Source organism: Parathielavia appendiculata, assembly GCF_033297405.1.
Source record: "Parathielavia appendiculata strain CBS 731.68 unplaced genomic scaffold N657scaffold_1, whole genome shotgun sequence".
Classification (NCBI taxonomy): domain Eukaryota; kingdom Fungi; phylum Ascomycota; class Sordariomycetes; order Sordariales; family Chaetomiaceae; genus Parathielavia; species Parathielavia appendiculata.
In genome coordinates, this window is record NW_026944220.1 from 679,074 (window position 1) to 706,977 (window position 27,904).

The following is a 27,904-nucleotide window of genomic DNA, read 5'->3' on the forward strand; positions in this document are numbered from 1 at the left end:
CTCGGGCTCTGGGCCTAAACAGCCATCAGACTCTTGTTGCGCTCCTATACTCTCTCAATGTATGGGGTTCAGGATAGGAGGCCTCTTGACGGACAACGCCCGCATACTAAGCCGTTGTTACCACACAGTTTCCTCTCTCTTGACAAGTGTTATTTACTCCGCCTCGTTGTTCTGTGCAGACCAGCCACTGCCTTTCCAGTAGGCTGATGCAGCATCTTTCTTACTTCTCCTCTCCTGTTTTCCCATTCAGGCGCCGTTAGCAGGTGCGTCTCTTTGCGATGGCCTCTGGTGCCAGTCTGGGCGGCACCGAGGATGGAGAGGCAGAGGCACAGGCTGCCGTGCTCAGGGGAAGTCATGCATCCAAGACGGAGCAAGGCCTCGGCAGCAGTCTGGCAGCGTCACAGGTCGCAGTCGGCAACCGGACCACCACAAATGACGCACATGTCGATGGCTTTGCAGCAGCGAATGAAGCGATCGCTCCGGGAAGGAGGAAGCGCAAGTCGCCTGATGGTAGCGCAGAACATGACGAGTCTGGGGTCGCGGGTTCTCAGCCAGTTCGCGGTCTCAAGAAGATCAGGCTGGCCGAGGCACACGCACAACCAGGCGCTCAGTCAACGTCAACGTTGGGCAGTTCCCTGAGCCTAGACAAGTCTCTCTTGCCTCGGGAAATATGGCACCATATCTTCACCTTCTGTCCGCCCAAGTCGTTGGGCAATTTGTTGATTGTCAACAGGTTGTTCAACCTCTACCTTGACCCTGCTTCCCCGTTTCGCGGAGGCGATGCTCCTTCTGGCACTCCCACTCCCGGCGCCGTCGTGCCCATGGCACCCAACGCCATCTGGCAAGTCTCGCGGCGGCTCTTTTGGCCACAAATGCCTGCCCCTCTCCGATCAAAAACCGAGCTTGAGATGTGGCAATTGGCATGCTCTCCCCGGTGCAAGGAATGTGGCAGACGCCATACACGGAGCTGGGCTTCGTCTTTTGACCCCCATCATCCCGGTCCAGGAACTGAGGGCGTGAGAGTCATTTGGGCTTTTGGCCATCGGTTGTGCGCTGCTTGCCTTCTCAAGACATCTGACAAGGTACGTATACCGCCCTAGCGATGGCATGGGGGATAGCGACGAGGCCGACTAACCCCTCGGTAGGAGCTCGATGTACAAATCTCGCCATCTATACCCTCTGCCATCATACCGGCGCTCCCGTTCGTCTTCGTCACATCAGATCGCCATGTTTTCTCGGCTACCGCGCTCGAGCACGGTCAGCTGCGGCCGGACGTACAGGTAACCAAGCTATTTTCAAAGACAGATGTGGAAGCCCTGCAGGAGGAGTTTACCCAGGTCAGGGACATGGGCCAAGGGACGGTGGGCGAGTGGCTCAAGGGCCTCCCCGGTCGAGGCAGCGGCCTGCTCCATGAAGCTTCGAAGTGGGAAAAGTGGGAGTCATCTGGCGGTGTTGTGAGAATGCGCTCACTGCTATATCCGGGTTATGAGAGAAATGTCTCAGTTTCTCTGCCTCGAAAACCATCAACAAATCCCTCTACCACCCCGTTTCCCGCCCAAGGGCGTCATGAGCGGACTGCAGAGGAGGCTGCGGAGCTAAAGGCGGCTAGAAAGGCCGAGATTGAGCGGCGCGCTCTGCTGCTGGAACCCCCACTGACGCCCGAGGTCCTCATCCTCCTTCCTGCCTTTCAAGCCGCTACTCAGATCGGCGCCCGACTGGATGATGACGCATGGGAGCGTCTCAAGCCGCGGTTATTGGCGCAGCGAGCCGAAGCAGAGAAGGTTCCGCAGAGTGAACGCGATGTCAAGTCCAGCGTCAAACCGGAACTCAGAAACCAACAGCAACTGAAGACAACTCTGACTGTCGAGAAGGAGGCCCGTGGCCGTCTCGACAAGGATTGGGAGGAGGTACAAGCTCCCCTTCGCGCCAAAATTGCTGGCTATGCAGATGAAGTTGTCAGAGATGGTTGGGAAAAAGGCAAGAAGGTCACGATAGAGAACTGCTCACGCTTCGCAGTGGACTCGCTCCTCTATGTCCGAGAGCGGTTTTATGCCGAAGTCGCGAAGGATGCCGCTGCTGCAAGGGTGGCCCGCAAGGCTGTTCCGATCGACCCCCCTGAAGGGCCCTACACTCAAAAGCTAACCCTGGAGAACATGAAGTGGATCTTTGACACCAAAATCAAGCCTCACACTGAGCCTCTACGGAAGGAACTCTTCTACTGCAGCGGTTGCGAGGGGAACTTCAAGCCATTTGGCTTCGAGGGCGTCATCCAGCATTATGCGGCAAAGCACACAAGTGCTTTCAGCCTCGGGAGCATTGTCGTACATTGGAGGGCTGAATGGCCAGAGCAACCGCCCTTCAGCGCAACAGCCCGACCTGCAAAGGCCCCCTTTAACCCGCACGCGCCGAGCGGGTTCCACGCCAACGGAGGTGCGCCTCTGGCTTCCAACTGCAGCTATCCACCTCCTGCGGGACCAGTGCCCCCGCCGCTGCCGCCCACTTATCCGCCGCCCATGGGATCCGGGTACACTCCATTAACGTACAGTGACCACTACCAGCAGCCGCTGCCGCTGCCATTGCTGCATCCTTACCAACCGCAACTCGGAGCTCTCCCGTTCGCACCGCAGACCGTTTATGAGCACCGGCCTTCCTACGCCACTCCGCCCGCCCCCTTTCCCGCTTACCGACCTCCAACAATGGCGTATCCTGCCCCGGCCGCAGACGTAGCGCCAACTTTTGTGCCTCCTCCAGGCGTTCGTAACGATTATCCGCATGGGCCGTATCCTGCGAACAATGCCGGGGTCCCCTTTGGCCCATCCCAGCCTCCGACCTATCCGGATCTCTATCGAACCAAGGTCGAGGATATTGCCCGCAATTCACGCGAGATCTGGCGGGTGTTGGGCGACATACGGGACCTTCCCGGATGCGTCAGGGTCTTCACGACGATTCATCACATGGTGAAGAGATTTAGGTCTAGATTCTACGAAACGCCGCCACTATCCATGTTCATCGACGGCTTATCTAACAATAAGGAAATGCGTCCCGTCCGGAACGTCAACGGGCTGGTTTGCAAGGCCTGCCGCCTGGGCCTCGGGAACGCGGCGTCCGTGGAGCAGGGTAGGAAGGACTTCTCACTACCACAGCTGGCAACCCACTTCCAGTCCAAGCACATCGAACGAATGCAGAGGACGCAACCGGCGCAGACGTCCCTAGACTGGGTAGTTGATATGGTTCTGGTGCCCGATCTTGTACTTCTTCCAAGTCTCGCTTCGTCGGCCAATGAGCTCCAGAAAGCCCTGCTGTTGGCCGCTTTCCCAGCTGCATTTACGGCGCCTCCCACTGAGCAACCCTACACAATTCACCGAGTGCATCAATATGAACAAGGCCCGGCCGAAAGGATTTATCACAAGGCAGCGAATGCTCGGGAAGGACCTCAGACGAGCGTTTGTCACGCTGGCCACTCGGGACCCTCAGAGTTCGGCTTTCGCACCGACTCCCGTGCTGCGAGTCAATCACCTCAGAGCGCAACGCCGGGACTGCCTTCAGAAAACGACCGTCAAGCGCATAGTGATAAAGTCAGGCACTCGCCTCAAAGTGCTCAACCGCACCGCATGCAAAATGGCTTCCATGGCAAGAACGAGGCTGGTAGAAATAGAGGTGGCAAACCGCAGGGCGCGGAGGGTACGACCAGGTCCGGAAAGCAGTTCAAGGCGGACGATGGGAGGAAGCCCGAAGAGACGAGCGGTAGCGCTATGCTTGCTCCAAGTCAGCCACGCACTCCATCCATGCGCCCGTCACTTACCAGACCAGAGCGGCACGAGACAGCAGTCGTCACGCAGGGCCGAGCATCCGAACTTCCCAGCATTCAGGTGCCGCACCAAATCGGGAAGGACTCGATGGCCCCATTCGCCAATGGTGGACAAGAGCCTAACATTATGGCAGCGTTGGAGTCCTACCCCGACCAGAGGCATTTTCCCGACTCAGGGGACCAGCAAAGTGCGCAAGATGCGGCAGCACACACCGTCACACGCGATTCTACGGTATTCGGGTCCGGTTCCCACACATACAGTCGGCCTGGCGACAGAGAGGGTCGAGCGTGGTCTCCTCCTATTCCGGCAAGCAGAGGCAGGAGGAGCCCAGGGGAGCGGCATGTCGAGCCCGTGTATCATTCTAGGCCAGAGGTAGTCGCGAGGCGTGAGGATATGGATTGGCCCCAATGGGCGCATGCTGGCTTCATCGATCCATTATCGCAACGTGAGGAGGATGAGCGTTTCGGCCGAGGGTGGCCCGGGGACCGAGGCCACCGCAGCACAGTACCACCGCCGCGGGAAGCAACGGACCGGAGATACTACCACGGCGACGACATGTGGATGCCACAGCCGCGGCAGGCGCCCGTCGAGGCATACGAGATAGTGCATGTCATTGATGAAAGCGGGGAGTATTACATCCGCCGGCCGGTGCGGCGGCATGAGCCGGATCCGGCACGGTATAGATATGAGGATCGCAGGATACGACATGATGCAGGTCCGAATTCTTCTGCTCTTGACTCGGTGTATGCCCCTGTCTCCCGGTCGGGTCTGAATCACGATGGGTTCCGAGACGGCGTGGGGCAAGACGGTTGGCCGGCTGGCCGACGGGCTAATCCGGCCTACTATGAAGAGTATGACCCCCGCTTTCCGGCCGCTTGAAAGGGTCTTGTCTCGACGGTACGATGGAACTATCTGATGGTTTGTGCGTGGCTGGGCGGAGGGATACGTCGGATGGGGACGCTTGAGAGTTGTTTGTATCTATATTTACCTGTACCGAAATGTATAGCAAACGAACTGGGTCAGTCGGGTCGTTGCGTCTAATGTTAGGCCTGGACTGGAAGAATAATTCATGTACCAGGTCTTATTCAAGGAATGGCTCAGCAAGGCTTGACATGTTTCATTTCCATCTTGAGGCGTAACATCAACATCCGCGGTGGCTTGCGGCTCTCGCATGAGGCAGTCTTGGCTCTGGGTGCAGCGCCACTCCCGCTGATCCCCGAAGCTTGGCGGACGAACGACGCCAGCCTTGGTTGCTTACTGTGATACGAAGTGGTCCAGCAACCACGCACAACAAGGGGAAATTCTCACTGCGTGGCAAGTGGTCTTCTGGTCGGCTCGGTCGGCCGTGACTCGTGAGCGCGGGCCTCTCATATGGGTGCGACGATCCGTTCGATCTTGGATTCCCACTAACTTCCGCCGCAGAATGCCCCCGGTGGGCCGCTGTTTCGGCCTGCTAAGTGGCCGGCGCAGAAAGACTTCCCCAGCCAGCCAGCGTCTGATGTTTCAGGCAACACAAAACGGCTGCAGTGGGGCCATGAACTTGGACTCTTCACGGGTACCATGTGAAAAGCTTGTTTGTTGACCAATCCGCGCCTTGGCATCGCCTTGCTTCAACACTGGTCGAGTTGGTTTGGACGTCGTGAGAGACTGGACTGGATGGAGCCACTGTGTCTTGTTCAGGGGATCGATCCTTGGGAGCCGATTTGCCGTTGCTCGTGGAGTATATATCATATCACACAGCTACATCTTCACATCTTCAAAGTGTTGCTTGTTCTAGGAGCTTCTTCAGTCCATCACACACTCTCTTGTTTGTGGTTTTGCTTGTAATCGGACCGTTTCTCTGGTTGATCCAGCCTTTTCACACCGGCGCTTCCAAGCACCTTCACAGATACACATTTAATATTGCACTGCCAAGTTGACCCTGGCCATCCTTCCGTTCCTTTCTCATACCCTCTTCCCCAAAACAACGCACCATGCGTGTCCGACACTTCTCGGCTATCCTCTTCAGCGGCCTCACCAGCACCTCCCCTCTGGCATGCCGGCAAGCCGCTACGAATACATCAGCAGCTCCCAGTGCCGGCGCAACCCCCGGAACCAGCTCCGGCTCCGGCGGCGTCGACATGGCCGCCGCCATCCTGGCCATCATGCCATCGTCCAGCTCGTGCTCGGGCGCCCAGTTCCCCGACGAGTGCCGGGCCGCCCAACAAGCGGCGCCCTTCATCACCAAGGCCTGCGCCGACCTGAGCCCCGGCGAGTGTGCCGCCACCGTCGCCCTCATGGGCCTCGAGAGCGTCGAGATGAAGGCCAAGCACAACATCAGCCCCGGCCGACCCGGCCAGGGCACCGCCAATATGATGATGCCCAATGTATGGCGCCCCTTTGAACCAACTCTTCCACTCGCTGCCTTGTGTGTGGCTAGGTTAGCAGATGGCTGATTTGTCGACTCCTTAGTTCGTTTCACAGTACGCCACATCCCTGTTTGGCGCCGATAAGGTCGCCGGCAAGTCGCCCGCCGAGGTCCTCTCCATGGTCACGCCCGACGAACACAACTTTGGCTCGGCCGCTTGGTTCCTGGCGACGAAGTGCACCGCCGACGTGCGGGCGTCGCTCAAGACGGGCACCGATGCCGGCTGGGCGGCGTATAATAAGGACTGCATTGGTGTGAACGGATCTCTTCCGGAACGGATGGCCTACTGGACCAGGGCCAAGGCGGCGTTCAACCTCTAGATGACTCTAAGGGAGTGAAGCAGGTCTGGTTTTGTTGCTGTAACGTCACACAGATTATACCATAGACAGGCGTATACGATGAACAAGATACCCGTTCCCGCTATATGTCTGCCACGCAAATTGCCCACCGTGTTAGAGACCTCAAAGGCAAGCGTCAACGACATCCCTTCCTGACATTGTAAACGGGCAGTATGCGAGAATTCTTCAGCTAGAGACTTCCTGCACCTTGCTAGTGATGTCAGCCCAGGTACCTAGGTATGTCTGATGGGAAGGAATGTCGGAGCTTACCGTTCAATAACGGAAGACACGAGACCCTATAAGCCACCCCTCCCCCCTTCCTCTCTCCAGGTTCCATACCCCTCCTTTTTTTCGTTCCTCGCCCGTTCAGGCTCCTCCAAACAACCTTAGAAGTTCCTGCTTCGTGAAATCTGGAGCTGATGCCGGCGATTCTCTGGATACCGTCTGGCCTCTGAAGCCAAAAGTCTCCGCAGCAATTCTTGGCCCAAACAACCGGCCGGCGGAGGCCATTGCGGAGTGTGATTGATGGCTGCTGATGGGGCATCGATGGGACTCATAGAGGCCTCCCCGCATCCGTCCCGCGAGACAATCCTGCATCTTCATGGGGGCGACTCAGCACAGTCAGCGGGAAACAGAAAAGCGCTGATATGCCAACGAGATGATACAGTCCCTTGATAGGAATCCGCCGCGAGAGGAGGGGTATTAAGCATATCGACATACACAGATGAATCTAGAAGGAGAAAGACTGACGCCGGGACACTCGAGGAAATACGCTTTTCCGAAACTGCCCTTCTTCACCCAGGCCAGGCGTCTAATAGCAACGCCTCCTTGACCTCAGCCTGCTCCATTCAAGTCCAAGCCATAAGGAAACAAACCAGCACCTCCCGGCAATGGTTGCTGTTGCTGTTCTGGATTGCCGGAAAAGAACTGCAAAGACTCGCCGCCAAAGTTTGCAGTTTGTGTGTAACTGTCAAACGAGTCCTGAGCACAGCGTCAGTTGGAGTGGCGGGATGAGGGATGAGGGTTGAGGACGTCCTTACCCAGTCGAAATTGCTCATAAAATCCATGTTACCACTCGGCATGGTGTCAAACATGGCCAACGGCGACTGGCCGCCCTCAAAGCCTAGCATCGCGTTGGAGAATTCCGGTGCGGCCAGATTTCCCATACCGCTACTTGTGCCCGGCCCCAGGCTTGGGCTCAAGCCTGCATTGGCCGAGTCCAAACCCAGGTTGAACGCCGCGTACGGCGCGTCCACCGAGGCGGATCCCCCGCCCAAGGGAGCGGTCGACACCGGCCCCCCGGAAAGCATGCCTCGTGTCCCGGCTGCCGAGTGTTTCGACTGCAACTCGCTAGACCTTCCGGCCCCAGTCGGCTCCGTGGCCAGTGGCCTTTCGACCGGACTGGTGGGTCCATCAGCACCTCCGAAGCTCTTGATTTTGGCTAGCATGATCTCGATAGTATTGGCGGCCTTGACGGCTTCGATGGAGGTGTCGGCCAAGCCCTTCCAGATTTCCGTCGTCATCTCGAGGCTATTGATCATCTCCTGGCGCTGGGCTCGGGACCAGAAGTACAGGCTCTGCGCGTCTTGGTGCGCTGCCGACCTCTGGCTCACGTTGTCGAAATGCAGGTCCAGCGCGATGAGCATGGCAGGAAGAACGAAGTCCTTGGTCGCAATCGATGTGAAGAACCACTTGACCGAATGTAGGCGCCCCTCAGGCTGCGTCTCCCGATGCAGCCTCGTCAGGTGCCGCAACGCCTCCAAAGACGCCTCGATGGCGGTGCGCCGCGAGTGAGCGTATCTGGGGTTGTGCCTCGCTCGCGGGATGTATTTCCTATGAAGCAAGCACATGATTTTGAGGTAGAGAACATCCATGTGGACGCGCGCCATAACAACGTTCAACGGGTCCGATGAGCCCTCGATGCGCTGCATCCTCAGGTGGAGAGGCAGCTCAGCCCTGAGGTCGCGCAATTTGGCATCGAGTCGAAGGATCTCGTCATAATGCACCTGGTTCTTTATCCGGCCTGTCGCTTGCAGGATGGTGCCGAGGTGCGTGGAAAACTTGACCTTCGCATTCATGTAGCTGACGGGCGTCGGCTCGGTGCTGGGTCTCGAGGGCGGCAGCACTTTCGTGTCTGGCCCGAATTCCTCGTCGTAGAGGTTGTGGGGCAACTCTGTGTCATAGTCGTTCTCTGATATCATGCCGGGCAGTGATAATTGATGTGAGAGGAAGACGTCGAGCATCCGAAGGAGAGCCCAGTTCCTACGTCTCATCTCCTGTAATCCAGATCAGAATGAGAGTGAAAGCCATCATACAGCCAGTGATAACGGCAGGGGAAAAGGAGAAAATTGAGCTTAACGTACCGCCTCAAATGGTGTCAGTTCGGGAAACGACTTGCCATCGCGATGGTAACCCATCCGAAGCGCGATTCTCACGACTATGGATCCCAGGAGCCACAGACCCACATCGCTATCCCAGCGAGACGAATACTCGCAGAAGCAGTACATCAGCAGGGCCTCAAGAGTATGCTGTGACGGTCGCGTGTAGTCGCCGGCGATTAAGCACTGCACTGTCCTCAACCGGTACTCGTTCGCCAGGTCAAGCACGCGGCCTTTCCATTCGGGCGGCTCATCTCCGACCTTGTGGTAGCTGAGCATAGCCATGCACAGGATCGAATATAACAAGGCCAGCCACATGATGGGAGTCTTGGGCGGGTCTTGCCAGTGGTCTCGAAGCTGCTGATAGAATGTCGGCTGGTGAACAATGCTGCAGGCGCTTTCCATGTTGGCGAAGAACCTTGCGCACAGAGCCAAGACGGTCGACTTGGGCGGCAGCTCTGCTCTGAGTTCGACCTCGGTGGCAGGAGTGGCGCCCATCAGCAAGGTTGGCGGTTGTTTGGCATTTGGGGGTTTGGTCTGTTTGATTCTCTCGTAGCTCTTCTCCAGGTCCTTTTTATGGTTCGCAAAGTAGTTCCTGACCTCTGCGATATCGAGGAGGATGGTGTGCCAATGCTCCTCCCCAAGATAGATGTGCTTTGAGCGCACGACATCCATCTTCAAGACCCCAAGGGACTTGGCGAGACCTTCGTCAATATCACTCTCGTCGTCATCCTGCATTGCGCCGTCATCGTGCCCCTCGAGTTTGAGCGGCAAGGAGCCGCTGTCTGCGGCAGACGGCGATGCGTTGGAAGCAGCGCCGCCAGAGGATATTGAGGAGGAGCCGCGTAGCGAGGGGACGTCAACGTTGGCTCCCCCATGCATCAAGGACAAGACTAGGCCCTCGAGCCTGTCGATGCGGTTTTGCATGTCATCCGGAGTGGGCTCCCCTTGACTTTGGTTCTTCCTGCGGGACACTGGAGTGGCGTACGAGCAGGAGAGTGTGTCTGCGCCCTCACGCTTGACACAGTTGGTGCATGGGTGAGACCTGTCGCACTTCCTAAACCTTCGTGTCAGTAGATGGCGACATGGGGACAGGTGGTAGGTGGGACTCCGTGGCGGCGGCTTACAGTCTGGGCGAGACCATTAGCTGAACTGTACGGCAACAAGCGAACGCGGAAACATGCATGGAGGTAGCTCACTTTCTCGTCCGGCAGGGGTAGCAACTGAGAGGCACCCTGTTTCTCTTGCGGACAACGCGATATTGAGGTTCTGGCGACCGGCCAGTCGACGACGTCGTCGTCGATGGCGGTGTCGGCGTCATTTTGGGCAGCGGCGGGCGGGGGGACGGACCGAGCGGTCAGATCACACTGCAAAACCGGGAATCACCTCAAGGCCGCAGCAATGGTTACTCTCCAAGCAGTCGTGAAGTCTGTTGCCTCCCGCGATGACCAGAGCCTGTCCGAAAGCGAGCTCGAGAACACTGGGGAAGAACTGAGGCAGTGCGCAGTGATCCCCTGGTGGAAAAACCGGGAAACGTCCGCAGTTCCTTCAAAACCAAGAATCCTGTCAGCCCCTCGTAGGACTTGCGCACCAGAATATTCGGTCTTGTCGCGGCGCACTCTGAGTCACTGGTAGCGACACTGCCGAAAGAAAATTGATCGTCTGGCCTACAACTCGGCCTTGTCAGGGTCGTTGAGGACGTGAGAAGCAGGCACGAGCAATCAAGTCGCTGGAGTCGTCGGTTGCGGCTTCGGTTTACTATCGCGCAGGCACATGCGGAGAGTCAGAAGTCGATAGAATGGCAATATTAAAGCTAGCCGCGATGAAATACGTGCGATTAGATAAAGACAGATGACAGTGAGATGAGGTGCGATTAGATAAAGACAGATGACAGTGAGATGAGGATGATGTTAGCAGTGGAAGCCTGCCGTCGCGATGGTGCGGGATGGGAGTCGAAAGTCAGTGGGGCATCTTGAGGTGGGGGCCGGTTGGCTGCAAACGGCCAAACGTTCCGTTTTGTTCACAATAAAGGGCCATATGGGCTAGATCCCAATGAAATCTACCCATACCATGCAGCTGAATCCTCCATCAGGCCTGGACTGGAGTCGCTGGACGTTGATCATCCTGCGCTCAGCAAGTCGAATTCTCTCGGCAAAGGAGCTCTGGTTTGCCCAACACCACCAGCCCTGTGAACAAGCCCGGGAGATCAAACCTGCCTCCTACGACGTCAATAGCCGGGCAGACTTCGAATCCGAATGCCTCAAGGTAATTTGCGTGAGCCTGGAACTGGACCATCACGTCAAAGAACTGTCTGGTCGAACTGTGCCGTACCAGATAATAGAAAGCCGAGATAAGATCAATACCTTCCCCGGAATGCCTGGTAGCAACTGCTGTCAACTCACCAACAGAATCACTATAACACCAAGACTGCTGACGCGTTCAAAGGAACCCGGCGGCAACGAAAGCACCGATCAATTCAGACGTTCATGTCCTCGGTTACTCCGTACTCAGTACTGTCACTCCCACCAACCACAGCGAACCAATGCTGAATGGACAGGGGCTTATTAAGCGCTAACTCCGACGCAAATATGAGTCATACGGTGAACCTCACCCAGCATTGCTGCAAACTGCCGAAGGTGACCATCGACTGCGCTGTTACGCATACGCTAGCACACCGCTTATGAAAAGGTCCCTGTTGCTCCATACAACGGCCCGACTGGGCGATCGTTTAACTTTCGCAGAACGGCGTCGTAGAGAATGTCTCGATGTTCTTTGCGCGAGAACATCGATAAGTCCGCGTGGCGATCGATCACTGATCGCTCTCCAAGACATCCTGTTGGCATTGCCGGTCAGGCGCAAGTGACCGGTGTGCTTCATGATGCCCCTGCCGAGACGTCCCCGTTCGCCTTCACACTATACGGCTTCAGGAAGTCGGCGTTGTTCTCCAGCTCCTCCTTGACCTGTCCCACCGTCAGCATCCATACGCACAATGCTTCGCCAGGAAGAGATGGGGGCAAAACGCACAATGTCGAGGCCTCCAACCAGCTCACCATCAACCCAGAGCTGGGGGAACGTCGGCCAATCGGCAAACTCCTTCAGCCCCTGCCGCACCTCATCGTCTGCCAAAATATTGAAGAAGCCGTACTTGACAGCATTGTCGCGCAGAATCCCCACCATCTGTCGCGAGAAACCGCACTTTGGCTCGCTGGGTGTGCCTTTCATGAACAGCATAACAGGCGCGGCTTTGACCAGGTCGCCGAGGCGTCTGAAAAGCTCCTGCTTCTTCTTCTCCGGGTCTTCTTCGGTCGTGACTTCGCCCTCACTGTTGCCGCCCGCCCCCGCTCCGAGCCCATTCGCCGAAGTTGTCGTCGCTGCGCCAGCCTTGCTCGCATGGCGCTCGATGGCGTCCCGCACCTTGACCGCGCTGCTCCCGCTGACTGTCTCCAATACCTGTCCGTTCCGAATGAGGACGAGAAATGGCACGGCGGTCACGTTGTAGGCCTCGCTGATGTCGGACAGATCTTCGGCATTGATCTTGACCCACGATGTCGACGGCGGCTCGGTCACGGGGTATTCGGAAGCCAGCGTCGAGAGCACGATCGCCATTTGGGCGCATGGCGCCGCCCATGGCGCATGGAAAGAGACGATCAGAAGCGTGGATGGCAGCAGCGACGAGACGTGCTGCTCCCAGTCCTCCACGCTGGTGATTTCCTTGATGCTAGACATGGCGAGAACTTGAACCGGAGATCGAGTCGACGGGGCCGTCAGCCAGAAAGATGGGTCGTACTTGGAGAGTGTGGTTCGTGTCTTGAAGCGACTGAAACCACGAGTATTAGCAGTCGGTTGTGCGAACTATGGTAAGATGGGCTTGTTGACTTGTGACTGGGCGCTTCTGATAATTCTGGTCAGTGTTGGCCACCCGTTTGCTGACTTGCCCCGCCATCAAAGCCTGGTCAGCCGATTACGGATAAACCCCGCTGCTGCAAGTTGTACGCCCCCATTGGTCGCGAGCCGTTGCGTCATTTCCACGGCTTCATCCGCCTTCCTCGCGGTTCCCTACTGTGAAGCGTTGTTACGGAAGTCAGAGCGTCACATGTACTGTATAGTATCGAACATCTTGAAGCTACCGGCGATGGAAACTACCAGGGACGCAGGTTGGCATATCCCCACAAAAGTCGACAACATGACGGGTAAGCAAATGCTACGTCAACTATGTGTCTGTTCATATAAATACTATATCCGTGTTGCAGCTGCGCCATTCTTCGAACCCCTTCAACGACGTGTGGTCTCATGGAGGACCGGGGTTTAACCGGCCAATTGCGCTGTGGGGGTATGCCGGACCATGGCCTTGCTCCCAGCCACTCGCCTTTGCTCACTCATCATATCCGCCGTTATTTCCTTGTGGGAGACCTGATTTGTGGTCTTGTACGTACATAGTAACTTTCATGGTCAAAAACCAGCGGCCACGCCCGGATCTGGGCCCAAGACAAATTCTTGGCCTTCTTGGCATCCGACGTCGTCCGCATCCATCACCGTCTCGGCCCTCCACCATCGATTTAGCTTTTTCATTATTCGCCTGTCTTGAAAGCTCTTGGCAATGTCGGCTCAGGAATATTATCAGCAAGGCCCGCCGCAAGGCTACAGCAATCCAGGGCCCTACCCTCAGCATCCTCAGCAGGTAAGGAAGCCGCCTTCTTTGCTGGTTACGCGCCTGCTGACGGGAAGCTCCCTTCTCTTAGGCGTACGCTGGCCCGGCGCCGCAGCAGGGCTACTATCCGCCCCAAGGCCAAATGCAGTATCAGCAGCAGCCGCCGCCTCAGAAGCAGAGCGGCGGCGGTGATGGGTGTCTCAAAGGCTGTTTGGCGGCGCTGTGCTGTTGCTTTGTCTGTGAGGAGGGCTGCGAGTGCTGCGCGGAATGCTGCGAATGTTGCATGGACTGCTAGACACACTCAAGATTTCATTGCTCTTATGTACGGAATCTCTGTCCCTTCCTCCAGCAATATCTTCCTTACTTTGAGGCTGGGTTGTGAGTTGGATGTATTGCACTCCGTACATGTACGTATCTGGGATATTCCAAGCGACCACCCGGGAAGGTAAACGTGCAATAGCGAGGTGATTGGAGATACCAGTCGTTGAAAATGTGCTGACACCTGCAGATGAGAGAAGTGAATCCTACACAGTAGAACGGGAGGAGTTCTTCAATGTGGGCCACCTGTAACTTACCTGAAGTAATCCGTACTTACGACTGACTGCGGGGTACCGCCAAGACTTTTGTTTGGGAGCTCCTCCTGCACAGCCTCTCGACGTCTGCAAGCGCTGAAAGCTCTCCTCATCCCACCTTCTCCATGAGCCGAAGAGGAGAGCCGCGCCAAAAGTGCTACCTCCTGTCCACGATTCTCGCTTCTGACTTCTGGACCCTCTGTTCCGATACCTAGCGGGAAGCGACCGACTCGGGTCCCACGAAACAATGGCGTCGCTCAATCTCTCGACACACGGCCCCTCGATCAGGAGCAGCTACCAAGGCGTCATCAACGGCCCTGCCGCCTCGTCGACCTCGCCAACCACCGCGCGATGGGCTCTCTTTACCGTGCAGGCGCCGCTGCTGAACGCTTTCCAGAATACCGGCGCAAAGGAGAGCATCTTGAAGGTCGAGAGCACTGGTGGTAAGTGCAAAAGAGCATAGCCCCGCTTTCTCTTTGGGACACTCGCATGCGCCCAGCGTATGGTCGCACATCGTCCAGACTAACTCCCCAATTCTTTGCGCAGACGGCGAACTTGCCGATCTTGTCGAAGAGTTCAACGAAGGCCGCATTCAGTTCGCCTTCGTCAGAGTCAAGGACCCAAATACCGGCCTTCCCAAGAATGTCTTGATTGCTTGGTGCGGCGGAGGCGTCCCCGAGCGCACCAAGGGCTATTTCACGAGCCATGTCGCCGCCGTTTCCAAGGTTCTTCACGGTTACCACGTTCAGATCACAGCGCGCTCTGAAGCCGACCTCGTTCCCGAAGATATCATGCAGAAGGTGGCCGACGCATCGGGCGCCAAGTATTCGGCCGGGACATCTACCCCGTCCCCTGCAGTCGCGCCCCCGCCAATTGCAAAGAAGCCTGTTTTTACCCCCACGACGTCCGGTTCCGGGTCTTCCTTCAACCCGCTCGTTGCTTCGCGCACACAAAGGCGGGCTGATGCCGACGACGGCGGCTGGGGCGCCGACGCACCCCCGGTCACACGCACCGAGCTTCAGAAGGTCGAGTCCGCTTACAAGCCGACCAAGGTGGACATTGCGAGCCTGCGAAAGAACAAGGACGAATCCCGGTCAAGCGCGCCCTCAGGGCAAGACGAGCGGCCCAGTGATGTAGTCAAGGGCGGCTATCAGCCGGTCGGGCGAGTCGACATCGCTGCGCTCAGGGCGCAGGCGAAGGAACAGGATGAGCGTCCCACCGCGGTAAAGGGCGCCTATGAACCCGTCGGCAAGGTTGACATAGCTGCCATCCGGGCAAGGGCACAGCCTCGGCCAGCCGAGCCGGCGGAGGAGTCAGCGCCGCGAGAGAGCTTTGTAGAACGCAGCGCTGCCTTTACGCCATCGGAGCGGCTTACCGAGCTGCCAAAGCCCAAAGTTGCCAAAAAGTTTGGCGCCACGCCTTTCGCGGGCACCAAAGCTCCAACTCCTGTCGGCCTGGGTTTCGGTGCTCTGTCAGCTCCGGCGCCGCCGCCTGTTGGCGCTGCCAGCCGGACGTTTGCTGATCAGGGCGGCAAGACCCCGGCCCAGCTCTGGGCTGAGAAAAAAGCGAAGCAAGCCGGCGCAACCCCGAGTGCTGCGTCCCCGGCAGCCACGTTGCCGATCACGGCCCAGAAGAGCGGCAGCGAGTGGAAGAGCGGCTATTCCGGCAAATCTTGGGCAACGGCACCGACCCCCGTTTTTGGCCGCGGCGGCGTAGAGAAACAGAAGACGGGAGGGACCGAGCAGTCGGAGCCGGAGGCGCAGCAACCTGCCGTCACAGGTGGAAGTGTCTCGGCACTGCTCGACAAATTCAAGGGCGCGGCGCCTATGGGCACCGCAATTCGGTCCACCGCAGGCGAGGTTGACCAGAGGGAAGAGGAACCAGCCGCGCCGCCGCCGCCGCAGATGGACAGCCGTCCTGCCGGTGGCTTTGCTCTCCCTGGTCTGCCGTCTCGGCCTGCTGCTGCGAACCAGGAGGAGGAAGACGAATCCGAGGTTCCGCCGTCCATCCCGTCCCGCAACTATGAGGAACGCGAGCCATCGCCTGTTCGGGTCGCGATGCCGGTCCCTCGTAGCGCTGCCACTGAAATCGAACCGGCGGAACAGAGCCTTCCTCCCCGACCTGTGCCCGTTCCGCAGGGGCTTCCAAAGGAGGAGGAGCTGCCCGCTGAGCCCGAGACTCACGATCCACGAGCCGCGGCCATCGCTGTCGCGTCTGTTGCTAGCGAGGCGGCAGACCGCGCTGCAGACGGCGGGTCAGGGGCGGCCGCTGGGCCAACGGGTGGCAGAAAGGCCCTGATTCAGTACGACTACGAAAAGGCCGAGGACAACGAGATTGATTTGCGGGAAGGCGAATATGTCACCAACATCGAGATGGTAGACGATGACTGGTGGATGGGCACCAATGCTCAGGGTGAGAGCGGTCTGTTCCCCAGTAACTATGTTGAGCTGGTGGATGATGATGAAGAGGCTGTTGCCCACGAACCGGCTGCGGCCGCTCCGGCTCCGGCTCCGGCTCCCGCCCCTGCTCCTGCGGAACAGGCGCCCGAGGCCAATGCCGATGGACCCACGGCGACGGCGCAGTTTGATTATGAAGCCGCAGAAGACAATGGTATGTAATCTTTCTCGTGTTGGCGCGTCTTTTGAGTGAGCAATACTAACCGACTCGAGTAAGAACTGAGTTTCCCAGAAGGAGCCAAGATTACAGGCTTGGAATTCCCAGACGAGGACTGGTGGTTTGGTCACTACCAGGGGGCGTCGGGCCTTTTCCCTGCCAACTATGTCCAGCTTGATTCGTAACTTGAACGATGGGTGATGCGCTGGCAGGCGAGTGGATGATGCGTATGTGGAACAGTCCGTGCCTTAGCTAGAGCAGCCTTCTTTGTGTTTAATGCCCTTCCCGGAGGCCAGGGCAGGAAAAAGCGGATTAGAAACAGGATGAGATTCCACCGTCATCTTGGTGTCGTTGTGTGCTTGGTCGGTGCGGTTATGTCTGCATCAAGACAGGTAGATGTGCTCGAGGCCCGCAGAAATCAAGTGCATGAATCAGAAAGGCAATGCAAGCTCGAGTGGGCTCCATAGGCTGGTCAGCTTCCAGGAATCTGCACCATCAGCTTCTTAAAACTTCAGTCTGTGCTGTTTTCTCTAAGGTACTTCACGGTATGGACGGATGATGATCTCTGTGAGCGGGGGCCGGACTCACTCGGGCCTCATCGGCAACACCTCCACTTCCACCTTTTGAGCAACGACAATTAGTCCATGCCGACCACACATCATCCAACCTTCCTACGCAGCATCGGCGATTCTGTAAAGTCCCATCTCTTTTATTTCCGTCATATTGGTGAATGATGCCTAGGCAAGCATAGAAGCCAACCCAATAATGTACGCGCACACTCCGCCTCCACCGCCGCCGAAACCGCCCGGGAGCCATGATGTAAGCCGGATGAGCACGCCAGCCAGCGGACCGTCGCCGCCACCTCCACCATTGCCCGAAGCCATCGCGGCCCATGTGGGCTCCGCTGTGTGTGCGGCGCCGGCAGAGCCCAGAGCCGGAGCACAATCTCACGAGGTTGAGGATCTCGGTGACCAATGGCTCCCTAAGTTCCTGGAGGATAAATCGTACGTGTGTTCACGCATGACATTGCTTAGTTAGGGTTGCCATCATCACTCACTCACTCACGCCTCTTTTTACGTTCCTGCAGCAAACAAGATCTAGCCGACATCCTCGCCAACCACACTCTCCTAGCGGCATTGACGCACTCGCCGCAAACCATGCACCCGTCGCTCCGGCATTCGCACGGAGGCTTGCAGGCGGCGCTGGCCGACAACATGTCGCTCGCCTCGCTACTGGCCGACGCGGAGCGCCGCCTGGCCCACCAGCGCGGCCTTGCCCAGGCGCAGCTGCTGTCGACGCACGCGCTCGAGCGCCAGTGGCACGCCAAGCAAGGCGAGATGGACCACGCGCTGGCCCCCTTTGCGCCCGCGAGCCTGTATCAGCGCCTGGCGCAGGGTGTTGTGGAGCAGGAAGGAATATGCTATGCGCTCGAGGAGAGTTTTCTAGAGGGTGGTGGAGGAGGAGGAGGAGGGGATGGGGCTGGGCTTGCAACGGAACGCGAGGCTGCGGAGTGGGTTCGGAGGTACAGGGAGGCGAAGAAGCTTTACTACTTGCGGCAGGAGAGGAAGGAGAGGTGGGATGAGGGGCGTGTTGGTGGGTGGCGGTGATGGGTTATGCAGAAGAGAGTTTACAGCATCTCGAGTGTCGCAGCCAGGGTGTCCACGATGGGTGGTTAGTGAGGGGGGTTGGCTAAAGGGATACCGTCCGGTTACAAGAGACATGGTTCACGTCCATTCGAGGCTCACATGCGCATAGTGATGCTGCCAGTCTGGTTGGGGAAGTTGAAGGGGGGGCAGGGTAGTCTTGGATCAGTTAACAATGGAACATCCCTTCCTTGAGGGGGATCATCAGTTTTTTTTGGGGGTTTTTTGACAAGGAACCTCCTCCTATTCAAGCTATCCAAGCTCGACTGTATGAGATTTTCAAGGAGCATACAAGGTATATATAGCATTTTGGTCCATCCGAAGTGTGTACAACTGGTATCAGATCCTGGTTTATCTCTTAACGTGAGACTTGGTACGGGAGCGAGGCAAAATTGTCTGGTAGTTGATCTTCTTCTTTCTCGTCTTACTAGTCACCCGCAGCTCTCTCGATCGATGGAACCCCTGCATGTGACATGTTCTAGAGGCGTCAGTTGGTAAATAGCTTCAATCCCTATCCAGGTCGTCTCGCTACCGTCACCTCTTCTTTTCAGCGCAAGGAACAACACCAGCAGCGGCCGTCTTCTTACGAAAACCTTCGCGATTGCGTTCGGGTTAGGACCGAACGAGCCCGCAGCGATCACGTCAAACTTCCGACACTTGACGAATTGCAGGGCGGCCACGCTCTCTCCCACGTGTCCTTCACGGCGTTGACGATAGTGTTATACTCATCGTCAGAAACTTGCCGCCGAAGAAGACGGCCTTTGGGATCATGTCAGCGGCTGCGCCAGCCCGGACTTGCCGTTAAAAAGTGGCGGGAACTTGGACACAGCGGCCGGGACATCGTTGCAGATTTGTACAACTAGTGATTATAGATATCTTATTTATTCATGCGGTTCATGTATATACAGTACCAAGGCTAGGTTTAGGGTTAAGCACGGAGTGCTTACCTTCATAGTATGGGAGAAGCTTGTCCTTGACTGACTTGGGATATTTTTCGCCCCTCCCAAAGAGTGCAACAGGAATGGGTGTCGTTTTGGAAGACGTGATAGTGCGTAAACGAGTGTGTGAGTGAGATGAGCTCAACTAACGACGTAGATGATTTTAGACGGAAGGAATTGTACCAGTCAGGCAGCCGGATGTACGTTGATATATCGGATAGGAAAGAAAGAAGTGATATAAGATCCGCGGCACCAATGGCTCCCTTATATGGATGGATGGGAAGCAGGGACGTCTCCTCTCTTGCTTTACTGTTTCCTGCCTGGGGCCTTCGAGCCGTGTCCCCTTGCTACCCAATTCTGCCACGACGATGGCATCGTGTTTGCAGAGCTCAGCTCGAATCCATTAGTTCGGGCGCATTTTGGCACTGTGCGGCGTCGGACGGGAGAGTTGGCAAGCCATTCGAGCTGCACGGTGAGAGGCCGAGCACTGACTCTCCCTCAAGCACTCTGGGCTAAGGATGCCGCGTCAAGATAATTGAGGTGCGACTTGAAGATAAGGTATCCGACTGAGCCGCGACTTGGTGAAAGATAGATCTAGAAGTCGCCAACCAGGACGTCAAGATGTGCAATCAACTGCCTCACTAAATCCTGTTGTGGTGAATGGACTTCGAGTTGAGGAAGCCCATGCGCCTCATTCTGCGCTCCGGGTTCGCAAGGTAGCCATGACCTCTTCCCTCTGCCCTTTATACGCCCGTGTGTCGTTTGAGTCCATGACCCGACCAAGCCTGAGAGGGCACAAACATGTCCCGTATAAACTCAAGCGCAACATGCGAGCGGACACCAAGCGGCCGGTGACAGCAGCCGATGTCCGCGGGTATACATCATCATCGTCTATAAAATACTGAACGGACTCCTCTTCATCTCCGGGCTCCGGGGACTCATGGGAAGGGCGAATAGTTCCTCCTCGTTGGCCTCCTCTCCATCTCCAAACCTTGCGGCAGTGGCCGGTGCTACCGCGCCCCCTACAATTGCATTCAGCGATCCAACGCCGCCGCCGCCCGAGCCCAGGATTGCTGATACAGATATGCCCGAAGCCGGTGGGGAAACCGACGTGACCAAGGGGTGCGTTTGCGGCCCTTGGGCGCTTTTTGCAGCTGCTGAGACGGTTAGCGGCATGGCTTTCGCTGCTTTCTTCTGCCCCTAGATCTCGCTTCTCCCACGCCAAAGCCATATACCCGTATTTCGAACAAGACACAGGTGAGCAAAGTGCATACCTTGACTAGCAGCGGCCAGCTCTGCCGGGCTGGTCGCGAGTTTTAGCCCCCTGAGCTTCTCCCCTAGCCTGCCTCCTAGGGGGCTCCTCGGGCTCGCCGGGCCGGCCGGGTTTTGGGGGATAAGGAGTCTTGTCGACTGCGGCAGTCCCGGGTCGGGCACCAGTCCAAAATGGTCGACAATCCACTGCAGCTCCTGCAGGGCCATCTCGAGCCCGACGCTCTCGCCGTTCGTGCGCATCTCGGCCTCGATCTCGGCCCGCAGCTCCGCCACTCGTTTCTTCGCCCACATGGTGTGCAGCACGCCGCGCCGTCCGGCATCTTGTTTGCTTGTCAACTCCGCGGGGAAGATGGCGGGCAGGGGCTTGGTCCGTAGAATTGTTGCGCGGGGCTCGCCGCTTCGGCCTTCGCGGGCGATGCTGACCAGAGTTGGGATAGGAGCGCCGGGGGGCAAGAGGTAGTAGACGCGTTGTATGTTGTCGTTGCTGCTGGTTTCCGGATCGACATCCCAGACCGGGAGCACCGCCCCTTTGCCCTCCCATGACACGTCCCAGCCACCACCACCACCACTGCTCTGCTCGTACCCTCTACCGGAGCCGGCCTCGTCTTCTTGCTTTTGAACCGAGGCGTTATCATCCCACTCGACCATAAGAATCTTGGTTCCCTCGTTGCGCTTGTCCGTCTCGAACTCGAAGCGCGACCGGGCCAGGTTCGACGACGGCGAGGTGGGTGTCTCGACCACGTCCAGGGCCTCGGGCGGGTCAGGCGCCGTCGCCAGCGTGCCGGTGGTGGTCATGGCGCAGCTTCAGGAGCTCGGGTGTTAAGGTTGGGTAATCAACGCAACCGCGATGGATATGGAGCTTTACTGGGTTCGCCTTGGTAGCGGCCGTAGTATGGGGTTTCGAGTTGGCCTTCCCCGGGCAATCAAAGGGAAACCGAATGTAACAGCCAATAAAACTGCCCTTATCACGCCGGTCCGTGCAAGGCCGGGAGACGATCAAGCCCGGCGAACACTGCCAGGACCCCGTGCTGAATGGTACCGCTAGCAAGCGCGTCGCCGCTGGCAGACAAACAGACAACTGCGAGTGCCGCCCGGGAGAGTGGTAGCAGCTCGGCGCAGGTTAATATGAAACGCGCAGGGAATCGCGGAGAGGGGCCCTCAAAATCCCAAGCTTGGTTGAGCGGCCCGGAGACGAGTGCCAAGGCAGGGCGGAGGTGTGGAATGAAGTCCGCAAGAGCAATTGACGGTTACGAACAAGGAGGCTGAAGGTGAGTGAGAGAGAATGAATTCAACTTTTTAGGAAAAGAGAGACGGCCCGGCTTCATTCGGGGTGAAGACGAGCCCAACGCAAAAGTAAGATACTCGACGGGAGAGGTTGGAGCCCCTCATGACCCGAAGAACCTCGCGAAAGAGCTTCCCCCACCCTTCGTTAAGGGAGCTAAGTTAAGGTTAGGCAAAAGGCCGGGGGAGCCGGTGGCCGCAGCTGTCTTCTGGGAACCGCACGGCCATTCAAAAGACGCTGTAACTGGCGCCCGAGGCCACAAGGGACAAGCTTACAATGAACAATACCCTGTACCGTTTCGGAAGACAATTGTCTTGGCTGCCAACGAGATCGCGTCTTCCTGCAGGGAGATACGATGACCACCTACCTCCGTACCCCCTAAGGATACCCCGTAGCCCGGTAGTCTCCGTGGGTATGAGACCTATCCGTCATGTAGGCCAGATGAGACTTGATGGCAGTTATTAAACCGATAATCCAGTCGAGACGTGGCGCATGATAGCACGTTGAGACCTCTGATGATGAGAGAAACCAGGTCGGCCTTCTCGCTTCCGATATCCCCTCCTTCCAGGTCGTTGCTGTTAGGTGCAGCGAGAAAAAGGTGAGCCTGATCAGTGATGACGACGGGAAGGGAAAGAATGCAAGCGACCCAGGCATTTGGGGGAGAAGCCCAATGAGCGACCTCCGCTACCATTAGCGCCACTGCATGAGTTGCCAAAAATAGATATGCTCGAGCCGCTTGGCGGGGAGACCCAAGGCATGTGGGGACTTTTGAGAAGATCGTCCCCGACCAGCGACGTCCACTGTTTGACTGTGAACTTTCAGTTTTCTCGAGCGTCAAGATTCTCGGAAGGTGTCGATGAAGAAGCCAAACAACATGTTCCTCGGAACACAGCCAATTTTTTCAGCCAACGGCCTTCCTCCCACCTCTCCCGGTGGCGTAGCCTCACATTCCTGTTCCCGACGGTAACTCAGGAACAAGCCGGAGGGACGTCGCCGACGCCATACCGAATCCAATGCAAGATTGTATACCCAACTGAGCTCGAGAGGTAGTTCTGCTCCGGCCAGAAGTGTGCCAGCACGCGTGGTGATCGCCAGGAGTTCAGAAGTTGAATCCCAATCCCCTAGCTTCATGCTGACGCAGCCCCGCCTCTTCCAAGGAAGGGATTGTTTTCTTCCAATAACCATGTCAGTAATCCTTGAATCCTGTGTTTCAGTGACAGCTATCGTCGTTCTTGTCCAACTGTGCTCCTTCTGGTATTGTTGATATTGATCATCCTGGTTGCTGTTAGGAGGGAGTCTTGGCCCGTTTAGAGCTGATCAGCCAAAGCGGAGGGGCAGCGATGGCCTGGGTGTCCGCCGTAGCCGTTACCGATATGTATTTTCAACATGGCCGGTCCCAGCCGAGGTATCTCTGGGCCGTTCGAAGAGGGATTGCCATGGACCTCCGAGGTCGTGGGGGCCCGTCGGTTTGAGTTCTGGCGTGTGTGTCGTCTCGCTCCGCATCGTTACTAGTCCTGTAAATCGAGCCTGGTGGTGAGTCGAGCTGGGATCCGCATACGGTGATGTATGTCGAACGAGACCAACAATCAGCGAGCCGAGTAGGGAAGGCGGGGGAAGCTATTTAAATCACTTCGGGACCGAGAGTCGGCCGAGCCCGTGATTTCGGAGCCCGGCCGGCTGCATTGACCGGGTCGTATGACACCCTAGGGCTTCTGCCAAAATCTGATATCGCTCATCTATAGACTGACGGGAGATAACGTTGGGTGTTGGACACGGGGTGCCCTCGAAACGGCGCCGAGAGGATAAAGAACGGCCGGAGTAGTGCCGCCAACAGCTCTCATTGACGGAACCATAGAATGGAACGCCCGAAACGGTGCCGTCGTGGATGGCCTTTAGTGGTTGTTGTGTAACTGGCTTGGAGACTCCCGCAGCCTTCTGTCGATGGAACTCGGTCATATCGACATGCAGTTCTGCGCTCACAGTGGTTGAATCAAAGGCTCCATGCAGACGCTGATCACCGACGAATTGGGTTCATGTGCCGAAGGTGTCTCCGGGTCTCTGGAACGTTCACCAACTGCCGATGGGAGGACCGGACGGATACTTTGGCACCGCCCACATTCGGCTTGCGTGGAGGCTGTTTTCCAATTGCTGAATTAGGATCTGGTACTCCGTCGGCTTGCAGACTCAATGATATCATATGAGAAGCAGCTCCGCTTAGACTGTCCGTTATTGGACCTCATCAACCTGTCGGGCGCTTGCAGCGTGTGGGGAGCGCTGCCCTGGTGGTTTCAGCCATTACTCTGAAGAAAGCAGAACAGCGGAGGTCGATCGGTGGCGGCCATCCAGCAACGGCCGCACCAACCAAAGGTTGGAATGCAACGAGTCAAGCAAAAGAAAAAAAAAGAAGTGAGACACGAGGCCTGAAAAGGGAAGAGGTATCCATACTCCGTACGGAGTAATATTACAGTAATGATCTGGATCAAGCCGAACGTAACTGGTGTGTGTCTGGTTGACGGCATGTCGATGGGTAACAGCACGACCGAGCAGGTGAACGCATCGCTTGTAGATCGTAATGACTGTACCGTATGTAGTGAGCGTATTGACGGATAAACCAAAGTTCGAGAATGCGGATGCATTATCGCATCAACAAGCCCTCCGCAAGCCGGCCCGCTTTACTGCGGCGCTCTTAGAGTTCACCAAATGCACTAGCGGTGCCACCCCGCGGGAGTGACCGTCGGCCGGCGAGAATGTGGATAACAGAGGGTCACCCCTGCTGGGCAGCAAATGCACCCACATCATCGGGGTTTTTTGAGCTGGCTCGATTGGACGCGGCTAAATTGCGACGAGCTGCGTGTCTGCACGCCAAGAACAGGTAGCACCACGGGGACGGGACTGCACGGCTGATGGATCGTGTTATGGCGGGCCGCTTGGCTGTGCCAACTTCTCCGCCAGCAGGTGCGTACCGAGCGACGCCGAAGAAGGCCCGGCCTATCTTGGCTCAACCCCGCCCAGGTATCCAGCAAGCAGACACACTGAACAGGCCCGATTGGGAGAGACAATCAATGAAACGCGAGCAATCGCCCCCAAGAGAGGCCCTGGCTCTGCGCCATGTCCGTTAACAGTTGCTCCGCACCCCTGGTCCTGCAAAAGACAGGTGATAACAAGGTACACAGCGTCCTAGCTAATGCACCGCTATAAATCAAGTACTCGGTTCGCAGGCGCCCGGCCCCTCCTGCCGTCGTTGCTCTTGGTGGCTTGCATTTTCGCTACTCTGGCCCAACCCCAGCAGTTCTCCACTATTACGCCGGCCAAACCGCCGTGGCCCATCGTGGCCCTTCCACGGCCCATCGCCATCTGCGAAACCGTAACTTCACAGTCAAACTTTCACCACCCAACGTCTCCATCCGGGCTCTTTCCCATTTTCGCGGCGCAGCCAAAGCGATCATTTGGGACCGTTTTCGATTCTAGGCGCACCATTGGCGCTTCTTTCTGGGCTCCAGGTCGAATTCGGGCCTTGCCGCGCGGTACCCACTTCGTACCTTCCAGGTCCCATTCTCCTCCAGTTCTCCCCCCACCCTTCCAAAACAGGGCCGTCGAGCCGATTTCTCTTCCTTCCGTGCCGACTCCGTCTTTGCCCTTCTGTCGCTGCCGACTTCTCGACACGCCCTTTATTCCGACATCGTGTATCGCGGCCTTTGATCCGTCCATCACATCCATCGCACCCGCCGCTTCCGTTACGACCGGCTCCGTGACTCGACAGCGCGCCAGGACCGATTCGACTTTCATTGTCCGTCGGCTCCTCCGGTCCCTTCCTTCTGACACCCGCTGGCCCATTTAGAGTTGCGAGGCTTGCGCCATCGTACCGCCATTCACGCATCCGACGCTCGTTTTCGCTGTGTCCGTCTCGCGAGGAAAAGCTCGTGCGCTTCTCCGTTGTTCCTGTCCGCGACAGCCCTCGTCGCGTTTCATTGTTGCTGGCTGAGATACTTTCGACGGCTGGAGCGTGATCCTCTTGGCCTTTCGAGCTCGTCACCAACGGCCAACTTCTCCGAGTCCTTCGCGGCCGACAACCTTCCAGACAGATGCCCCAACCATGATCGAGCTGCGATCGTCCTCTGCCGCGAATAGTTACAGCTCGTCCTTCCCGGCGACGTCCTTTCGGTAGAGCACGAGACACACGTTGCGGGTTGTTACCCGCGTGTGTCTTTTGCTCTATTGGGGTGACCCGTTTTTACCAGGCTCTCCGGCCGCATTGCCGATCCAGGACCCGCAAACATGGAGCCTTTACATATGACCGAATTCGGTTCCGACCGGTACTTGGAGAAGGCGCTTCAACAGTCGCAAGCAACACAAGCAACGCCAGCACCTGCGACCCCAAGACTCTCCCAGTCCCAGTTCATACTACCCCTTCGCGGGTCCAGTCTGTCCGAGACAGACGCTCCACCAGCCAAATCCGTTGACCAGAAACGCTCTGAGAAGAGAGGTTTTGGTTTTCTCAAAAACAAGTTTCATGTCAAAGGTTCCGCGGCTACAACTGGGAGTAGTGTCGAGCCTCCGAATAAACGGCCCTCGTCGACCCACTCGATAACCGCTGCCCGGCGAAGGTGCGAAGCCCAGAAACCGCAGGCGGCGCCCCAAGTATCTATCAAAGCTAACAATGCAATCCCTTAGTCTCCCGTTCGACCATCTCTTTGCCGCCCTACCGAATGAACTGCAAGTCGAGATCATCGCGTCGCTCCCGCTCTCCGACATCTTGAACCTCAGGCTAGCCTCCAGATCCCTCCACGCCCTTGTATCGCTGAACGAGACACCCATAACCCGCTACCATCTCGACCACCATGTGCCTGCCTACGCCAAGCGTCTTTACCCGGCTCCGCGGGGCATCCCGCTGAACTTACATTACCTGTGTGGCCTGTGGCACCGGCTACACGTGGCTGCCAAGTTGTCACACTTGATCTGCGAATGGGTTTCAAAGGAGTTGTTCTTTCGCAACACGGAGGATAAGAAGAGGGAATTCGCGCCGCAAAGGGAGCGAATGCGACGGCGCCTTATACCCAGGCTCTTCACCGTCTTCCACTTCTTCGAAACCTACCGGACACTGCACCTTAAATACATGGCTGAGCACGGGTACGGGCTGCACCAAACCCCGTATACGATCAATCCCATCGAAGCCGAAATCCTCAGCATGTACGATGACCGCACTCTTCTCCAAGTTCACGAAATCTTTCCGCTCGTCATGGCGTCCTTCGACAGACGCCTTCGTCCACCAACCTATGTGGGTCGTGTGGAACGATCGTTGAGGGGATACCTCAGGGAGAAGCCGCCTGAAGAGGTACACGTCGCCATTCTCTGTCTCGGCGGCCTGCGACAGGTGGAGAAGATATGGGAAGTCAAGGGCTACAACGCCCGGCGCGCCGCCGTCGACGCCTGGTATTCGTCCATCGTCCAGCAAACTTCTGAGCCGGAAGCGAAAAAGCGCAGGGGAATGTTGGGTTTGAAGCGCAAGAAGTCTTCGTCTGTTTTGGGGAAGCCATGCACAAATGATGGTGCCTCAGTCTCTGGAAGTGCCGACAGCATGAGTCTCGCCAAAGGAAAGCAGCCGGAAAGTCTGGTGTTCTGCACCAGTCTAGCAGACGGCATGCCCATGGGCTCTTTGAGCAAGGAGGAGCTCAAACTTCTTGTTCCAGATCTGCCGGGACTCCGCCAGATATGGTCCGAGACGGCCGAAACCTTGATTTTGGATGACCGGAAAATCGTCCAGCGGCAGAGCGACATTCGACGTAATGCCCAGATATTCACCGACCTCATCAGTGAGAACAGTAGTGCCGACGAGGACCAATGGCTCTACGGCACTACCGCACCCGACTCGCTACGACCGAACCTAGATGCCATCGAGGAGGACTTGATGGAGTGACCCTGATTCGTCCGGCGTCGACTTCTCACCTCTTCACTGCGACGAGCTTGGAGAGGCAGGAAGCAGGCATCAAACTGCCCTCTCCCTCAT

At 57.2% G+C, this 27,904-nt stretch overlaps 10 protein-coding genes across 10 annotated transcripts; 7 read left to right on the forward strand and 3 right to left on the reverse strand.

Moving 5' to 3' along the window:
- The first annotated feature begins 130 nt into the window (after window positions 1-130).
- Window positions 131-4,819, forward strand: N657DRAFT_10439 (uncharacterized protein). The gene is made up of 2 exons (XM_062785741.1): window positions 131-1,082; window positions 1,146-4,819. The coding sequence occupies exons 1-2, from the start codon at window positions 279-281 to the stop codon at window positions 4,686-4,688; spliced, it is 4,347 nt and encodes a 1,448-aa protein (XP_062652030.1). The 5' UTR covers window positions 131-278; the 3' UTR covers window positions 4,689-4,819.
- Window positions 4,820-5,551: 732 nt separating this feature from the next.
- Window positions 5,552-6,620, forward strand: N657DRAFT_10441 (uncharacterized protein). Its single transcript, XM_062785742.1, has 2 exons — window positions 5,552-6,175; window positions 6,261-6,620. Exons 1-2 carry the CDS (start codon window positions 5,783-5,785, stop codon window positions 6,534-6,536), a joined length of 669 nt encoding a protein of 222 aa, XP_062652031.1. The 5' UTR covers window positions 5,552-5,782; the 3' UTR covers window positions 6,537-6,620.
- Window positions 6,621-7,388: 768 nt separating this feature from the next.
- N657DRAFT_607448 (uncharacterized protein) lies at window positions 7,389-10,253 on the reverse strand (the record flags this gene model as incomplete). Its single annotated transcript, XM_062790245.1, has 4 exons — window positions 7,389-7,535; window positions 7,595-8,830; window positions 8,918-9,989; window positions 10,132-10,253. 4 exons carry the CDS (start codon window positions 10,251-10,253, stop codon window positions 7,389-7,391), a joined length of 2,577 nt encoding a protein of 858 aa, XP_062652032.1.
- Window positions 10,254-10,532: 279 nt separating this feature from the next.
- Window positions 10,533-11,595, forward strand: N657DRAFT_10372 (uncharacterized protein). Its single transcript, XM_062785740.1, has 2 exons — window positions 10,533-10,705; window positions 11,002-11,595. Exon 2 carries the CDS (start codon window positions 11,003-11,005, stop codon window positions 11,498-11,500), a length of 498 nt encoding a protein of 165 aa, XP_062652033.1. The 5' UTR covers window positions 10,533-10,705; window position 11,002; the 3' UTR covers window positions 11,501-11,595.
- Window positions 11,596-11,805: 210 nt separating this feature from the next.
- N657DRAFT_563677 (glutaredoxin) lies at window positions 11,806-12,658 on the reverse strand (the record flags this gene model as incomplete). The annotated part of the gene is made up of 2 exons (XM_062788230.1): window positions 11,806-11,892; window positions 11,957-12,658. The coding sequence occupies 2 exons, from the start codon at window positions 12,656-12,658 to the stop codon at window positions 11,806-11,808; spliced, it is 789 nt and encodes a 262-aa protein (XP_062652034.1).
- A 427-nt stretch (window positions 12,659-13,085) lies between these two features.
- Window positions 13,086-14,090, forward strand: N657DRAFT_10555 (uncharacterized protein). The gene is made up of 2 exons (XM_062785749.1): window positions 13,086-13,610; window positions 13,672-14,090. The coding sequence occupies exons 1-2, from the start codon at window positions 13,378-13,380 to the stop codon at window positions 14,027-14,029; spliced, it is 591 nt and encodes a 196-aa protein (XP_062652035.1). The 5' UTR covers window positions 13,086-13,377; the 3' UTR covers window positions 14,030-14,090.
- A 163-nt stretch (window positions 14,091-14,253) lies between these two features.
- Window positions 14,254-17,249, forward strand: N657DRAFT_585067 (uncharacterized protein). The gene is made up of 3 exons (XM_062789777.1): window positions 14,254-14,595; window positions 14,699-16,762; window positions 16,826-17,249. Exons 1-3 carry the CDS (start codon window positions 14,400-14,402, stop codon window positions 16,948-16,950), a joined length of 2,385 nt encoding a protein of 794 aa, XP_062652036.1. The 5' UTR covers window positions 14,254-14,399; the 3' UTR covers window positions 16,951-17,249.
- A 281-nt stretch (window positions 17,250-17,530) lies between these two features.
- N657DRAFT_562267 (uncharacterized protein) lies at window positions 17,531-18,372 on the forward strand (the record flags this gene model as incomplete). Its single annotated transcript, XM_062788125.1, has 2 exons — window positions 17,531-17,769; window positions 17,853-18,372. 2 exons carry the CDS (start codon window positions 17,531-17,533, stop codon window positions 18,370-18,372), a joined length of 759 nt encoding a protein of 252 aa, XP_062652037.1.
- A 1,677-nt stretch (window positions 18,373-20,049) lies between these two features.
- Window positions 20,050-21,531, reverse strand: N657DRAFT_10623 (uncharacterized protein). The gene is made up of 2 exons (XM_062785752.1): window positions 20,621-21,531; window positions 20,050-20,503 (listed from the first exon to the last, which is right to left on the reverse strand). The coding sequence occupies exons 1-2, from the start codon at window positions 21,411-21,413 to the stop codon at window positions 20,238-20,240; spliced, it is 1,059 nt and encodes a 352-aa protein (XP_062652038.1). The 5' UTR covers window positions 21,414-21,531; the 3' UTR covers window positions 20,050-20,237.
- Window positions 21,532-26,175: 4,644 nt separating this feature from the next.
- On the forward strand, window positions 26,176-27,814 carry N657DRAFT_651996 (uncharacterized protein; the record flags this gene model as incomplete). The annotated part of the gene is made up of 2 exons (XM_062794249.1): window positions 26,176-26,504; window positions 26,572-27,814. 2 exons carry the CDS (start codon window positions 26,176-26,178, stop codon window positions 27,812-27,814), a joined length of 1,572 nt encoding a protein of 523 aa, XP_062652039.1.
- Between the last annotated feature and the right edge of the window lie 90 nt (window positions 27,815-27,904).

What these genes read in the sequence shown, in the direction of transcription:
- N657DRAFT_10372 (XM_062785740.1), top strand. Translation starts at nt 11,003, where the DNA reads ATGCAGCTGAATCCTCCATCAGGCCTGGACTGGAGTCGCTGGACGTTG.
- N657DRAFT_10555 (XM_062785749.1), top strand. Translation starts at nt 13,378, where the DNA reads ATGGTCAAAAACCAGCGGCCACGCCCGGATCTGGGCCCAAGACAAATT. An exon ending in ACCCTCAGCATCCTCAGCAG is followed by an intron (nt 13,611 to 13,671) that starts GTAAGGAAGCCG and finishes CCCTTCTCTTAG; the next exon opens with GCGTACGCTGGCCCGGCGCC.
- N657DRAFT_585067 (XM_062789777.1), top strand. Translation starts at nt 14,400, where the DNA reads ATGGCGTCGCTCAATCTCTCGACACACGGCCCCTCGATCAGGAGCAGC. An exon ending in GAAGGTCGAGAGCACTGGTG is followed by an intron (nt 14,596 to 14,698) that starts GTAAGTGCAAAA and finishes TTCTTTGCGCAG; the next exon opens with ACGGCGAACTTGCCGATCTT. An exon ending in TGAAGCCGCAGAAGACAATG is followed by an intron (nt 16,763 to 16,825) that starts GTATGTAATCTT and finishes GACTCGAGTAAG; the next exon opens with AACTGAGTTTCCCAGAAGGA.
- N657DRAFT_10441 (XM_062785742.1), top strand. Translation starts at nt 5,783, where the DNA reads ATGCGTGTCCGACACTTCTCGGCTATCCTCTTCAGCGGCCTCACCAGC. An exon ending in CCAATATGATGATGCCCAAT is followed by an intron (nt 6,176 to 6,260) that starts GTATGGCGCCCC and finishes TCGACTCCTTAG; the next exon opens with TTCGTTTCACAGTACGCCAC.
- N657DRAFT_10439 (XM_062785741.1), top strand. Translation starts at nt 279, where the DNA reads ATGGCCTCTGGTGCCAGTCTGGGCGGCACCGAGGATGGAGAGGCAGAG. An exon ending in TTCTCAAGACATCTGACAAG is followed by an intron (nt 1,083 to 1,145) that starts GTACGTATACCG and finishes ACCCCTCGGTAG; the next exon opens with GAGCTCGATGTACAAATCTC.
- N657DRAFT_10623 (XM_062785752.1), bottom strand. Translation starts at nt 21,413, where the DNA reads ATGACCACCACCGGCACGCTGGCGACGGCGCCTGACCCGCCCGAGGCC. An exon ending in GCTGGCCGCTGCTAGTCAAG is followed by an intron (nt 20,504 to 20,620) that starts GTATGCACTTTG and finishes TAACCGTCTCAG; the next exon opens with CAGCTGCAAAAAGCGCCCAA.